Source organism: Neoarius graeffei, chromosome 10 (genome assembly GCF_027579695.1).
Source record: "Neoarius graeffei isolate fNeoGra1 chromosome 10, fNeoGra1.pri, whole genome shotgun sequence".
Classification (NCBI taxonomy): Eukaryota; Metazoa; Chordata; class Actinopteri; order Siluriformes; family Ariidae; genus Neoarius; species Neoarius graeffei.
Window position 1 is genome coordinate 5,411,840 of NC_083578.1, and position 15,731 is coordinate 5,427,570.

Genomic DNA, 15,731 nt, shown 5'->3' on the forward strand with positions numbered 1-15,731 from the left:
TGTATTATCACAATTATTTGGTGTATTTGGTTTGTTTTGATCAGTTTTGTTTCTATAATCTGTGTGTGTGTGTGTGTGTGTGTGTGTAAGCAGATGGCTGAGTGGACAATAATTGCTATGATAACGTAATGTTTGACTGTTATGCAGAAAATAATCCCAAGATGTCTGATACTACATGTCACTATTTTTTAATGAAACTAAAGTTTAATTATTAAGGACATGGATGTTCAAGAAAAACAGCCCACATTCTTCTCTATTTTGTGAACTGAAAATGAGAATTATTATTATTATCTTTGCAGTTTGAGAGAGAAATAATCCTGAACTTGTCTTAACTGATGAATTCAGAAGTTTTAAATAGTGAACTGATGGATTTAAACCTGACAGCTTTAACAGGTGAACAGTATTGGTTTGAATTCTGCCTGGAAACATGTGACTGTGTGTGTGTGTGGTGCAGGATTGGTGTGTGTGTATGTGTAGTGCAGGATTGGTGTGTGTGTAGTGCAGGATTGGTGTGTGTGTGTGTGTGTGTGTGTGTGTAGAGTAGAGCTGCTTCACCCACACTTTCCTCAGTAAGAGAACACACTCAGAGAGGAACAATGTCGGAGCTGCTGAGAATACTGCTCCTCTTACTGCCTGCCATCCTGCACACAGCAAGTGAGTATTAGATCAGCTGCTGAGGTTAGGCTGTGTTAAAGAAAACACTGTTCTGTTAAAAAAAAAGAAAAGAAAGGAAACAGACAAAGAAACAAAAAGAAGCTCGTGTTTAGAAGGATGCAGTTTGTTCATTAAATTTATCAGAGGAATATTACAGAACTGCAGATTTATTTATTTATTTATTTATTTAGTGTTTAAAGGCAGGTTTAACTACAGAATTAGTTTTTAAAATAAACATTAAAATCGATTCAAAATAGACGCTGTATTACTCTCAGTTTTAGCAGTGAAATAAAGCTTTGGTGTTATTTTTCTCTCAGATGGAAATTCACTGGCACTGCAATCTTGGTGCTTCTGGAGCTCTGATGGTCTCAGTGACATGGAGTACATAAGGTCTTACACCTTCAATAAGATCAAATACATAGAGTATAACAGCACTCTGGGGAAGTTTGTGGGATACACTGAAATAGGCATCTATAACGCAGAGAGATTTAACAATGAAACTGCAGACCTGCAAGCACTGAAAGCCGTTGTGGATCGTTTCTGTAAGCACAATGCTCAGATTTACTACAGCGCCATCCTCAGTAAAGCAGGTGAGATTATTTGTGAACCTCAAAACTTTAATTCAGTAATATTCCCAGTATTTCCTCATGATGTATGCCTGTAACAGATTTTACATTATTTTTAGTTCAGTTTAATATTTTAGTTGCATTTAAATGCATGTATAATACACACCGAGCTGCTCTTCTGTAGCTTACTAGTTTCCTAATTAAACTGATTACCTTTTAGATACCTACATATTATTATTATTATTATTATTAGTTTATAATGAATGACTATCAGCTGTAAGTTGATGTTGTTGTGGTTTAATTGTGCAGTTGAGCCCCGGGTTAAGGTCACTTTGGTAAAGAAGTCAGATGGCACTCACCCAGCCAGGCTGATGTGCAGCGCTTACAGCTTTTACCCCCCAAAGATTGAGGTGACCTGGCTGAGGAACGGGAAAGAGATTGAGGGTGATGTGACGTACACTGAGGAGATGGCTGATGGAGACTGGTACTATCAGATCCACTCACATCTGGAGTACATGCCTGAATCTGGAGAGGAGATCTCCTGTGTGGTGCAACACGCCAGCTTCCAAAAGCCCATGGTCTATAAGTGGGGTGAGTCTGATCATCAAAGTCAGATCTAAATATCTGAGTCTATTGTCATGAACTGAGCTTAAAAAAACGGAGATCCTGTTTCACTCACATCATAACTCATCTTTCAAAACCTGGTGTTCAGTCAACAACAATAATCAACGACTTAAAAAATATATACACAGCAAATTCCCCAGTGGTGAATTAACACCCAGAGTGTTTATATTGGTCCAATTGGACCAATATAAACACTCTGGGTGTTAATTCAACACTGAGGAATTTGCTGTGTAATCATCAAATAAAATTTATTCAGGTTTTTTTCATAGCTGAAAGTAAAAGTAGTTCTTAACACTGTTGTTGTATAAAAATGCTATTCCATAGCGCTTAGTGCTGCTATTAACTGCTATTATATGAGTTATTTTTGTAATCTATCTATATAAACCCCTTTCTGTCTCAGATCCCTCGATGTCTGAACCTGATAAGAGTAAGATTGCTATCGGGGCTTCAGGGCTGGTGTTGGGGATCATGCTTTCAGCTGCTGGATTCATCTACTACAGGAAGAAATGCTCAGGTCAGTGGAAGATTGCAGGAAATCTACAACCCCGATTCCAAAAAAGTTGGGACAAAGTACAAATTGTAAATAAAAACGGAATGCAATAATTTACAAATCTCAAAAACTGATATTGTATTCACAATAGAACATAGACAACATATCAAATGTCGAAAGTGAGACATTTTGAAATTTCATGACAGCAACACATCTCAAAAAAGTTGGGACAGGGGCAATAAGAGGCTGGAAAAGTTAAAGGTACAAAAAAGGAGCAGCTGGAGGACCAAATTGCAACTCATTAGGTCAATTGGCAATAGGTCATTAACATGACTGGGTATAAAAAGAGCATCTTGGAGTGGCAGCGGCTCTCAGAAGTAAAGATGGGAAGAGGATCACCAATCCCCCTAATTCTGCGCCGACAAATAGTGGAGCAATATCAGAAAGGAGTTCGACAGTGTAAAATTGCAAAGAGTTTGAACATATCATCATCTACAGTGCATAATATCATCAAAAGATTCAGAGAATCTGGAAGAATCTCTGCGCGTAAGGGTCAAAGCCGGAAAATCATACTGGGTGCCCGTGATCTTCGGGCCCTTAGACGGCACTGCATCACATACAGGCATGCTTCTGTATTGGAAATCACAAAATGGGCTCAGGAATATTTCCAGAGAACATTATCTGTGAACACAATTCACCATGCCATCCGCCGTTGCCAGCTAAAACTCTATAGTTCAAAGAAGAAGCCGTATCTAAACATGATCTAGAAGCGCAGACGTCTTCTCTGGGCCAAGGCTCATTTAAAATGGACTGTGGCAATGTTAGGGTTTTGCTGGGATTCGAACCTGGTTCGTTGGTGTGATGATCCAGCAAACCCCCACTAGGCCACCAGGGGGATGACTCAAATGCAGAGGCGTGAGGCGGAAGTAGAAAAAGAATCAAAAAGGTTTATTTAAACTATATACACTATATACAGGGCAAAACAAAAGACAAAAAAAACCAAAGAGTGTAATCCAAAAGAAAAGCAAAGTGCAAAAATACAAAAGCTAAGAAGATCAAAAAAACACAGTACAAAGGAAACTGGAGATAAACATAACAGCACAAAGACTCCGTGACAAGAGGACTGAACTCAGGGGTATAAATAGACAAACTAATTAAGGACACAGGTGAAGATAATTAGGCAATTAACACAAACACAAGACACAGGAACAGTGGCGGCCTCTAGAGGCCAAAATAAACACGACATGAAAAGGAAATAACAGCGGCCTCTAGAGGCCAAAACAGTCCTAGTCCTAACAGGACCCCCCCCTCTAGGAGCGTCTCCTGACGTTCCCAGGGCGATCCGGATGGGCCGAATGGAAGTCCCGACATAGTTCTTTATCAAGGACATCCCGAGCAGGAACCCAGCAGCGCTCCTCAGGACCATAGCCCTCCCAGTCCACCAGATATTGCAACCCGCCGCGGACCCGGCGGGAGTCAAGCAGGCGATTCACAGTGAACACAGTCTGCCCCTGGAAGATGCGGGGGGGTGGGGGGTTCCTAGGGGCAGGGGCATACGTAGACGTCAGTACGGGCCGTAACAGGGAAACATGGAAAGTGGGGTTGATCCTCAGAGTCCGGGGCAACTGGAGCCGGTAGGAGACAGGGTTCACCCTGCGCACCACCTTGAAGGGGCCAATGTAGCGAGGAGCAAGCTTGCGGTTCTCCACCCGCAGTGGAAGGTCCTTAGTGGACAGCCAAACACGCTGCCCAGGGCGGAAAGCGTGTGCAGGTCTTCTATGGCGGTTGGCCTGAGTCTGGTTGGTTCTGGAGGTCTGTATGAGGGTCTTCCTGACCTTGCTCCAGGTCTTGCGACACCGTCTCACATATTGGTTGACCGAGGGCACCCCCGCGTCCTCCTCCTGGTCCGGGAACAGAGGTGGCTGGAACCCGAATTGGCACTGGAATGGCGACAGCTTGGTGGCCGATGACTGCAGGGTGTTGTGGGCGTACTCCGCCCATGGCAGCCAGGTGCTCCACGATGTCGGGTTATCCATAGCCAGGCCTCGCAGGGTGGTTTCCAGGTCCTGGTTGAGCCTCTCCGTCTGACCATTGGACTGTGGGTGAAACCCAGAGGAGAGGCTGGCAGTGGCTCCGATGACCTTGCAGAACCCGTGCCACACTCGGGAGGAGAACTGGGGCCCTCGGTCTGAGACGATGTCCTGTGGAAGACCAAAGACTCGGAAGACATGATTAAACAAAAGTTTCGCAGTTTCAAGAGCAGAGGGGAGTTTGCACAGTGGTATGAAGCGGCAGGCCTTGGAGAATCTGTCAACTAAGACCAAAATGACCGTGTTACCTTGTGACTCAGGGAGACCCGTGATAAAGTCGACTGCCACGTGGGACCAGGGACGCCGGGGAATGGTCAGAGGATGCAGGAGACCCTGGGGACGCTGTCGTGGGTTCTTGGTTCTGGTGCAAACCTCACAGGACAGGACAAATGACCTTACTTCCTGCTCCATGTTAGGCCACCAGAAGCGTCTTTTCAGGAAGTCCAGGGTCCTCCGAGCTCCCGGGTGGGCGGTGAGAGGGGAAGAGTGACCCCACTGGAGAACCTTGGCCCGGGCTTGATGTGGGACGTACAAGAGGCCTGGTGGCCCCGTCCCAGGACCGGGGTCCTGGCGTTGGGCTCGTCGGACAGCCTCCTCAATACCCCAGCGGACAGGGGCCACAATCCGGGACACAGGGATAATAGGCCCGACTTCATTCTCCCTGTTAGTGGCAGAGAACAGTCTGGACAGTGCGTCAGGTTTGGTGTTCTTGGAGCCGGGGCGGTATGAGAGGGTGAAGTCAAATCGACTGAAAAACAGGGCCCACCTAGCCTGTCGAGGGTTCAGTCTCTTGGCTTGCTGGAGGTACTCCAGGTTCTTGTGGTCAGTCCAAACCAGGAATGGATGTTGTGCTCCCTCCAGCCAGTGCCTCCACTCCTCAAGGGCCAGTTTGACCGCTAGCAGTTCTCGATCCCCCACATCGTACCGGGACTCAGCAGGACTCAGGCGGTGGGAGAAGTAAGCGCAGGGGTGCAGCTTTCCTTCCGAACGTTGAGAGAGCACCGCGCCGACACCACTGTCCGAGGCGTCCACCTCCACGATGAATGGTTGGGAGGTGTCCGGGAGAACCAGAATGGGTGCCGTGCAGAAGCGGTCCTTGAGGTCTTTGAACGCCTTTTCTGCCTGAGGAGACCAGCCATAAGATCCACCTGTCCCTTTGGTGAGGTCTGACATGGGTGCTGCCACAGAACTGAAGTTCCTGATGAACTTGCGGTAGAAGTTAGCGAATCCTAAGAACCGCTGAACCTCCTTAACGGACTTGGGAGTAGGCCAATCCCGGACGGCCAGGGTCTTGGCAGGGTCCATTTGGAGTTGGCCTGTCCGTACAATAAATCCCAGAAAGGAGACCTCGGGAACATGAAATTCGCATTTCTGGGCCTTGGCGAACAGATTGTTCTGTAGCAGCCTCTGGAGAACCTGGCGGACATGGTGGCGGTGCTCCTGCACGGTCTTGGAAAAGATAAGGATGTCATCGAGGTAGACAAAAACGTATAGGTTAATCATGTCCCTTAAGACGTCGTTGATTAGGGCCTGAAAAACAGCTGGTGCGTTGGTGAGTCCGAAGGGCATCACCTGGTATTCGTAGTGCCCAGACGGGGTGTTAAAGGCAGTCTTCCACTCGTCTCCCTGTCGGATACGGATGAGGTGGTATGCGTTCCGTAGGTCCAACTTGGTGAAGACGGTGGCGCCTTGGAGCAGGTCGAAAGCTGTGGACATCAGCGGAAGGGGATATCGGTTGCGCACAGTGATCTTATTCAGGCCCCTGTAATCAATACATGGTCGGAGCCCCCCATCCTTCTTGCCGACAAAGAAGAAGCCGGCTCCAGCAGGTGAAGTGGAGGGTCGAATAAACCCAGAGACCAGGGCATCTTTGAGGTATTCCTCCGTGGCCTTGCGTTCTGGCTGAGAGAGTGAAAACAGTCTGCCACGAGGAGGGGTAGTCCCAGGGAGCAAGTCGATGGCACAGTCGTAGGCCCGGTGCGGAGGAAGAACGGCGGCCCTGCTCTTGCTGAATACCTCCTTGAGATCCCAGTACTCTGTGGGAACTTGAGATAACTCGGTGAGATCAGGGGGCTCGGCAGGAGACACAGGAGAGCTAGAGAGCAGACAAGAGGCATGGCATGCAGGGCCCCATTCCACAACCTGGCTTGTTACCCAGTCTATGCGAGGGTTGTGGCGAGTAAGCCAAGGAAGGCCTAGAATAACTGGGAACTCAGGTGAAGGAATCAGGTGCAGGGATATTTCTTCCTTGTGACCTTGAGACTGGAGGAAAACTGGAGAAGTAACTTGGGTGACTCTTCCATCACCTAACGCTTGGCCATCGAGGGCAGACACAGACAGTGGGACTTCAAGAGGTGCAGTCGGAATATTGATGCTTTGGGCGAAGTGAATATCCATAAAGTTCCCAGCCGCCCCTGAGTCTATCAAAGCTTGACAAGAGTGGACAGACTCACCCCAGGAGATGGAGACCGGGATGTAGATTCCTTGGCCAGGGAGTCCGGGAGAGAGGGTAGGCCCCGTCACAACCCTCCCTCGGCTGGACGGGGCGGTCCTTTTCCCAAGAGTTCGGGACATGATGCTCGGAAGTGACCAGGTTTGCCACAGTAGATGCAGCACTTGTCCCTCCTTCTGCGCTCCCTCTCAGATGCGGAGAGGCGAGTACGACCCACTTGCATGGGTTCTGGACAGTCACTGAAGGAGGTAGATGGTCTCCAGGTAGAGGTAGGGAGGCTGGGGGGGCTCAAGGCTTGGTGGCGTTCTCTCATCCTGTTGTCCAGACGAATAGCATGTGAGATGAGGGTTTCGAGGTCACTTGGGCATCCAATAGAGGCCAGACCGTCCTTGATGGGGTCAGACAGACCATGGTGGAAGGCTGACACCAGGGCAGTCTCGTTCCATCCACTTACTGCTGCGAGTGTTCGGAACGAGATGGCGTAATCTGCGACGCTTCCTCCTTGCCGGATGGACATGAGCTTTCGGGCTGCGTCGGTACTGATGTCTGCCTGATCGAAGACCCGAAGCATCTCTTCAGAAAACAGCTGGAAATCAAAGCACTCAGGTCCCTGTCTTTGCCAGATAGCAGTAGCCCAGGCTCGCGCCTTACCAGCTAATAAGGTGATCACAAAGGCAATCTTGCGGCGATCCGTAGTGTAGGTGGTAGGCTGAAGCTCAAAGGTGAGTTGACACTGGGTAAGGAACTCTCGGCACTCACTGTGCTTGCCGTCATACCTCTGTGGTGCAGGAAGGCTGGGTTCGCGAGGTGAAGAAGGCAGCATTGCAGGAGGCACTGGAGCAGGAGTGGGAGCTGGATCAGGAGCAGGAACTGGATCAGGAGCAGGAGATGCAGGCAGAGATGTCAGCTGTGCCAGGGTTTTCCCAATTTGCTGAAGCAGTTCCTCGTGGCGAGCGAGGGCCTCACGTTGGCTGGTGAGCGTACGTCCATGAGCGTCCATGGTTGCTCCGAAGCGTGTCAAAGCTGCCATAATTCCCTGAAGGTTGGCCGGGTAGACAGTTGAAGCAGCCTCTGCTGAGTCGGTCATGACGGAGTCTTTCTGTTAGGGTTTTGCTGGGATTCGAACCTGGTTCGTTGGTGTGATGATCCAGCAAACCCCCACTAGGCCACCAGGGGGATGACTCAAATGCAGAGGCGTGAGGCGGAAGTAGAAAAAGAATCAAAAAGGTTTATTTAAACTATATACACTATATACAGGGCAAAACAAAAGACAAAAAAAAACAAAGAGTGTAATCCAAAAGAAAAGCAAAGTGCAAAAATACAAAAGCTAAGAAGATCAAAAAAACACAGTACAAAGGAAACTGGAGATAAACATAACAGCACAAAGACTCCGTGACAAGAGGACTGAACTCAGGGGTATAAATAGACAAACTAATTAAGGACACAGGTGAAGATAATTAGGCAATTAACACAAACACAAGACACAGGAACAGTGGCGGCCTCTAGAGGCCAAAATAAACACGACATGAAAAGGAAATAACAGCGGCCTCTAGAGGCCAAAACAGTCCTAGTCCTAACAGGCAAAGTGGAAAACTGTTCTGTGGTCAGACGAATCAAAATTTGAAGTTCTTTATGGAAATCAGGGACGCCGTGTCATTCGGACTAAAGAGGAGAAGGACGACCCAAGTTGTTATCAGCGCTCAGTTCAGAAGCCTGCATCTCTGATGGTATGGGGTTGCATTAGTGCGTGTGGCATGGGCAGCTTACACATCTGGAAAGACACCATCAATGCTGAAAGGTATATCCAGGTTCTAGAGCAACATATGCTCCCATCCAGACGACGTCTCTTTCAGGGAAGACCTTGCATTTTCCAACATGACAATGCCAAACCACATACTGCATCAATTACAGCATCATGGCTGCATAGAAGAAGGGTCCGGGTACTGAACTGGCCAGCCTGCAGTCCAGATCTTTCACCCATAGAAAACATTTGGTGCATCATAAAACGGAAGATACGACAAAAAAGACCTAAGACATTTGAGCAACTAGAATCCTACATTAGACAAGAATGGGTTAACATTCCTATCCCTAAACTTGAGCAACTTGTCTCCTCGGTCCCCAGACATTTACAGACTGTTGTAAAGAGAAAAGGGGATGTCTCACAGTGGGAAACATGGCCTTGTCCCAACTTTTTTGAGATGTGTTGTTGTCATGAAATTTAAAATCACCTAATTTTTCTCTTTAAATGATACATTTTCTCAGTTTAAACATTTGATATGTCATATATGTTCTATTCTGAATAAAATATGGAATTTTGAAACTTCCACATCATTGCATTCCATTTTTATTTACAATTTGTACTTTGTCCCAACTTTTTTGGAATCGGGGTTGTACAAACAGAAACGTGACTGTGGCAGTTCGTAGGGATGGGTGGAGCACAGAGGACGGCAGGACAGAGATCAGGTTTTGGAATAGGGCTTTTATTGGCACACTTTTCAGTGAACAATATTTATCTCAAACAGATAGACACACACACGACAGACGTCTTGTTCGGGGATGAGCTCCTCTGCTCTCGCTCTCCCTCCTTAAGTAGGGCGCGGTCACTGGGAAGACACACAAACAGGTTAATTGCTCTCAGGTGTAGTGATTCTGCCACTTACCTTCCCTGACTCCGCCCTCCTGTCACTGACCGGCGCTTGACCACGCCCACGCTGCCACAGTGACATCTGTGTATTTGTTATTAAAATTGAAGTGCCATTAATAATTAATATTTAACCTTGCTACCTGATATTCATCCTTCTGCTTTATTTCTGATTTGTGTTCACAGGACGGATCCTGGTGCCGACATAAACACAGGCATCATTTGAAGTTGCCATGTTGGTTTCAGCTTCATTCCCCATATTTGATGGAGTTAATTTACCCATAATGCTCACTGTTTAGCTTAGGGTTGGGCGGTATCCAAATTTTGATACCTTTAAACTGTCTCTGTGTTTTCCCGGGGTATACGGTATTACCGAGAAAAAAATAATATTTTGTTTCGGCCTACTGTGTAACGTGCGCCTATGCCTCAAATGTACTATTTAAAAGCAGCATAGCGAATTGTGTGCATTGTGGTATGGATTAAGCAGCAAAGCGAATTTTGTGCATTAAGTAGGGTTGCCACATCTGAGTTGTAAAAAACCGGGACACATCGGTCGGCGGCCGCGCCTGCGCGGCGCACGTACGAGCGCGGGGGTTGAGGGCTGCGGACACGCACATCTACGATGCCTTATGCCTTATGTGAATGTTCACGTTTAAAAATAAAACAGTTCAACTGGTGCAGTTAGGCGTTTAGTTAAATTTAATTTTGTCTTCTTAACCCTTAAATGGGCACTACCACAAATATTATTACAAAAAATAAGTTCATATAGGAATGATCTTATTTGGACGCCAATTTTTTTTAAACAAATATTTAATAGTAGGCTAACAGCCCCCTGAAGAGTCTCTCCTCCCATTCCGTTTCCAAATCAAAATAATACAAATATAATCAATATAATTTCTCTCAGTCTGCTTCGTTGTTGTTTTAGCCTTTTCTCTGGAGAACTGAACTTTAAAAGTTAGACTACCGTATCATACCAAATAGCCCTAATCCTTTGTTTTAATCACAAGAGAGAGGTGCTATGTTATTGGGACAACTGATTTATTCATTTCTCACGCCAGTGTTCAGGCATTCTTTTTTGATATATTTAATGATTTATTTAATGATTCATTTATTGATGAAATTGGCCCAGGCTTTAGAACCAGCCTTTATCAGAATCAGAACATAGGAAGTAGACAGCCAGCCTACTCGCGCACCGACCAAGGGAACTCTCACCTATTGTTTGGTATTACGGTATTCCAGTAGCTTTGATTTCGCGCGGCCGCCGTTGTATTGCGAAGCTTGCGAAGCTTTCTGTCAGACTCCAAAATGTCACGCAGGGTTGCCATGGTAACGACATAAACAACCCTGCACGCGATGAGAACTTCTTTAGGAAATTGATAGAATTAGTGAAAATACGATCACACAGTTATTCGGGATGATCTTCAATTTATTATTTTATATTATGACCTCATGTACTCCATATTTATTTAGATATTATATATTTTTTTAAAATGACGGTAATGAGACCGATACCGTTGGTACTTTTGGATACCTCGGGATACCTTCTTACCGTAATACCGCCCAACCCTAGTTTAGCTACAGTTAAGCTGAAATGTGATGATTTTTAAGCTCACACATGTGATGTTAATTTTTACAGGTCTGTGAGCAGAGAAACACTGGAGTGTTTGCTGAAATCGCGTTAAACATCTGCTTTATTCCGAACAATTAGAACCTGCTGAGAAATGAGCATTTCATAATCTGTGCATCTGCGTCTGTATTATCACTTTCCTTAATGTAAGACCAGCTTTCTGTCAGATTTTGCTGAAACTGATGTTAAATATCTTGATTATAGGCTTTATAAGAGTTCTTGAGTAGAAATTTGACAAACTGAGCTTAGATACTACATTCAGCTTAAAAATGTATAAATTAATTCCTTATAATGCATCTGAAAGTTATGAAATAATTAATTACTATTACAGAAGTACATGTAGCCTTGTAAAATTTTCATTATTAAATCATTAGCGCCCCCTACAGTCTATTTTAACCTGGATCACTTCCTCAGTTTTAGTGATGCTATTTATTACGATTCAATACTAACAGTTATCTGTAAATTTCTGGTTTTGTATCATCAGTCACTTAAATTTCATTTTAATGGTAAGAACTGGATTGATTTTTGATTCTGTATGGATGCTGACTCTTAATAAACTTTTGGTTGTAAAAGAAATTGATGTAAACATTTCCTTAAAACGGTAAATGACTTAAATTCTGTTCATAAATATCATTCAACAGATTTATATATGTTGCATTATATAGCTGATGAAATTAACACAGTTCTTATGAGTAAACTTTTAATCCTGCTGTATTTCTGTGGCGTCATTACGACTGGATTATACATTATGAACTTAATTCAAGCTGAAGTGGAGAATCAGATCCAGTTTGGGGTCAAGAGCTTCACTTTCTCTGGGAAAAAAAAAAGCAATGCATAAATAATAATAATAAGAAGAAGAAGAAGAAGAAGAATGAAATGAATTTAAAAATGAAATGGTTTTCAGTGTGATGGATCATTTTGAGTTTATAAGATGATGTTTTTAATCAGGAGAGTCATTCAGCTGATTCTAAAATGTGTTCTTTAGCTTTGAAAAAACTCCGAGCTGAAATCTTGTCATTATTTTTGATCTGCAACACCAGAAAATATACACAATGATTTGATTTACTGTCTACTTTCTATAACAGTGCATTTATTATTATGTCAGAAAATTTTAATCATGTAAGCAAAGCATAATGTTACATTACAGGCATTTATCAGACACTCTTAACCAGAGCAGCAGGTGGAGATTAGGTGACTTATTGGTCCAGGGAACCAAACCAGCAACCTTTTGGTCCCCAAGCTGCTTCTCTAACCATTAGGCCATGACTTCCCAACATAAATAAAGCACAGAGGTGAGCAGCTGAGAGTTAAGTGTGATATTTACAGGCCTAACTGTGACTTCCTTTCAGTCATGGGATTTGACCTCACAACCTTTGGATCAGTAAGATCAAATCTTGTAGCCTGAGATTGAGAAAGACTTTAACATGTGGAGTTTCAGCTGTGAGTGAAAGGTATAAACCGTATTACAGCTATCAAATCTGTATTGCTCTCTACTGCAGGGAAAATCCTAGCCAGAGTGTTACTGAACCGTCTCATAAAGCACTTAGAGCAAGGCTTACTCCCAGAAAGTCAATGTGGCTTCAGGGATGGTAGAGGTACAGTCAATATGATATTCGCTGTAAGACAACTTCAAGAAAAGTGTCAAGAACAGCACCGGAATCTCTACGCTATCTTTGTAGACCTGACAAAAGCGTTTGATACTGTCAGTCGAGAAGGACTGTGGCAAATCATGGCTAAGTATGGCTGTCCTCCAACCTTTATCACCATGATACGTCAGTTTCACGATGGCATGATGGCACATGTGATCGATGATGGCCAAACCTCTAATTGTTTTCCCGTCAGCAATGGAGTAAAACAGGGATGTGTTCTGGCTCCTACACTGTTTTCCATCATGTTCTCAGCCATGCTTTCCGATGCATTCACTGACGAAGATCTTGGTCTTGAAATTCGGTATAGAACTGATGGCAAACTTTTTAATCAGAGATGTCTGAAAGCATCAACCAATGTACAACTGACAAAGATAGTTGATCTGCTCTTTGCTGATGACTGTGCCTTAATTGCTACTACCGAAGTGCAATCACAGCAAACTATGGATACATTTTCAGGAGCATGTGATAATTTTGGTCTCACCATCAGCACCAAGAAGACGGAAGTATTGCACCAACCTGCACCTGGTGCAACATTCATAGAGCCTAACATCAAGGTCAAGGGTACCAAACTTCAATCAGTCGACAGTTTCACATACCTTGGTAGCATAGTTTCTCGCTGCGTCCATATAGATGATGAAATTAACAACCGTATTGCGAAAGCCAGTGCAGCATTTGGCAGGCTAAGACACACAGTATGGGACAGAAGAGGTATCACTCTAGCAACCAAGCTCAAAGTCTATAAAGCAGTTGTCCTCACCATTCTCTTGTATGCATGTGAATCCTGGACAGTCTACAGCAGGCATGCACGCAAATTACAGCACTTTCATACAACAAGACTACGGAAAATTCAAAAAATCAAGCGGCAAGAAAAAATTCCCGACACAGAGGTCCTAAAGAGAGCAGACTTACCATCCATTCATACTCTTCTACAGAAAAATCAACTTCGTTGGGCTGGTCACTTACAGAGAATGCCTGACTCATTCATCTCATTATCTCTAGCCACTTTATCCTTCTACAGGGTCGCAGGCAAGCTGGAGCCTATCCCAGCTGACTACGGGCAAAAGGCAGGGTACACCCTGGACAAGTCGCCAGGTCATCACAGGGCTGACACATAGACAACCATTCACACCTACAGTCAATTTAGAGTCACCAGTTAACCTAACCTGCATGTCTTTGGACTGTGGGGGAAACCGGAGCACCCAGAGGAAACCCACGCGGACACAGGGAGAACATGTAAACTCCACACAGAAAGGCCCTCGCCAGCCCCGGGGCTCAAACCCAGGACCTTCTTGCTGTGAGGCAACAGCGCTAACCACTACACCACCGTGCCTCCCATGCCTGACTCCAGAATTCCAAAACAGCTTTTTTATGGCGAGCTCTCAACAGGCAAGAGGACTGTAGGTGGACAGAAAAAGAGATATAAGGACGTCCTTAAATCTTCCCTTAATGCTACGAACATCAACTGGGAAAGTTGGGAATCCTATGCCAGCGATCGTGCAAACTGGCGTCATATGATCAATCTTGGTGCAAACTATGCAGAACAAACAAGAACACTCACTGCTCAGGAAAAGAGAGCCATCAGGAAAGCCAGGTCAGCCAGCGCCTCAATTACAACAGAGAGCGACTACAAGTGCCACCTTTGCAATCGCTACTTTCGTGCCCGGATTGGACTTATCAGCCATCTTCGGACACACCGAAATCAACTTTCAGCATAGAAGGAAGTCTTGGTTTTCATCGTTACGATGGACGAACAACAACAAAAACAAAACGTGGAGTTTCAGCTGTGAGTGAAAGGTATAAACCGTATTACAGCTATCAAATCTGGAACAGGATTCCACCCTGGTATAGATCCAATGTCCTATTTCATTCAGCGTGGCTTACAATTCAGACAGGTTATAACCGAACAGGTGAGGGTTCGAGCAGGTTAGGGTTCAGGATGTATGGATGTACAGGTTGTGGACGATTTCAATTTCTTATTACAGTAATAGCCTGACTTGCTCGATCAAAATAAAAGAAACAAGTTTCACAATAGGCAGCACAGTGGTGTAGTGGTTAGCACTGTCGCGTCACAGCAAGAAGGTCCTGGGTTCAAGCCCAGTGGCTGATGGGGGCCTTTCTGTGTGGAGTTTGTGTGTTCTCCCCGTGTCTGTGTGGGGTTTCCTCCGGGTGCTCCGGTTTCCCCCACAATCCAAAGACATGCAGGTTAGGATAATTGGTGACTCTAAATTGACCGTAGGTGTGAGTGTGAATGGTTGTGTGTCTCTCTGTGTCACCCCTGTGATGACCTGGTGACTTGTCCAGGGTGAACCCTGCCTCTCACCCATAGTCAGCTGGGATAGGCTCCAGCTTGCCTGTGACCGTGCACAGGATAAGCAATTACAGATAATGGATGGATGGAAGTTTCACAATAACAGCATCACACTGGGGTCTATCCTTAGAAAATACAATGTATCCTTTCACTGTTATGCTGATACACAGATCTGCATGCCCCTAAAACCCAGTGACCCCCATGCTTTTAAACAGCTACTAAACTGCCTTGAGGACATCAAAGCATGGATGGCCCTAAATTTCTTAAGTTTCAATGAAAGTAAAACTGAGGTCCTAGTCTTCCGACCCAGTGCCACCTCTGACCCCCTCCATGATCTTGGCCCACTCGAACCCAATGTAAAAGACACAGCAAAAAACCTTGGTGTAATTTTAGATTCATTTTTTAATATGGAGAAGCAAATCAACATGGTTGTTAAGTCGAGTTTTTATCAACTAAGGCTTTTATCCAAGGTTAAGCCTTTTTTATCTTTTAAAGATTTTGAGAGGGTCATCCATGCATTTGTTTCCTCCCGCCTGGATTACTGCAACGCCTTGTATGCTGGCATAAGTTCTTCCTCCATCTCACGCCTGCAACTTGTTCAAAATGCTGCTGCCCGCCTTCTCACTAGAA

General features: G+C 45.1%; 2 protein-coding genes across 2 annotated transcripts in view; both read left to right on the top strand.

Moving 5' to 3' along the window:
• LOC132892780 (H-2 class II histocompatibility antigen, A-U alpha chain-like) overlaps positions 1 to 15,731 on the top strand; it is a 153,253-nt gene that overhangs the window by 66,643 nt on the left and 70,879 nt on the right. The gene's annotated exons all lie outside the window — the stretch shown is intronic.
• Positions 516 to 9,741, top strand: LOC132892776 (DLA class II histocompatibility antigen, DR-1 beta chain-like). The gene is made up of 5 exons (XM_060931150.1): positions 516 to 654; positions 972 to 1,244; positions 1,530 to 1,811; positions 2,245 to 2,358; positions 9,704 to 9,741. Exons 1-5 carry the CDS (start codon positions 597 to 599, stop codon positions 9,724 to 9,726), a joined length of 750 nt encoding a protein of 249 aa, XP_060787133.1. The 5' UTR covers positions 516 to 596; the 3' UTR covers positions 9,727 to 9,741.

Excerpts from the sequence above, each read along its gene's own strand:
- LOC132892776 (XM_060931150.1), top strand. The coding sequence starts at position 597 with ATGTCGGAGCTGCTGAGAATACTGCTCCTCTTACTGCCTGCCATCCTG. Across the intron at positions 1,245-1,529 it reads CGCCATCCTCAGTAAAGCAG|TTGAGCCCCGGGTTAAGGTC; the intron begins GTGAGATTATTT and ends TTAATTGTGCAG. Across the intron at positions 2,359-9,703 it reads CTACAGGAAGAAATGCTCAG|GACGGATCCTGGTGCCGACA; the intron begins GTCAGTGGAAGA and ends TTGTGTTCACAG.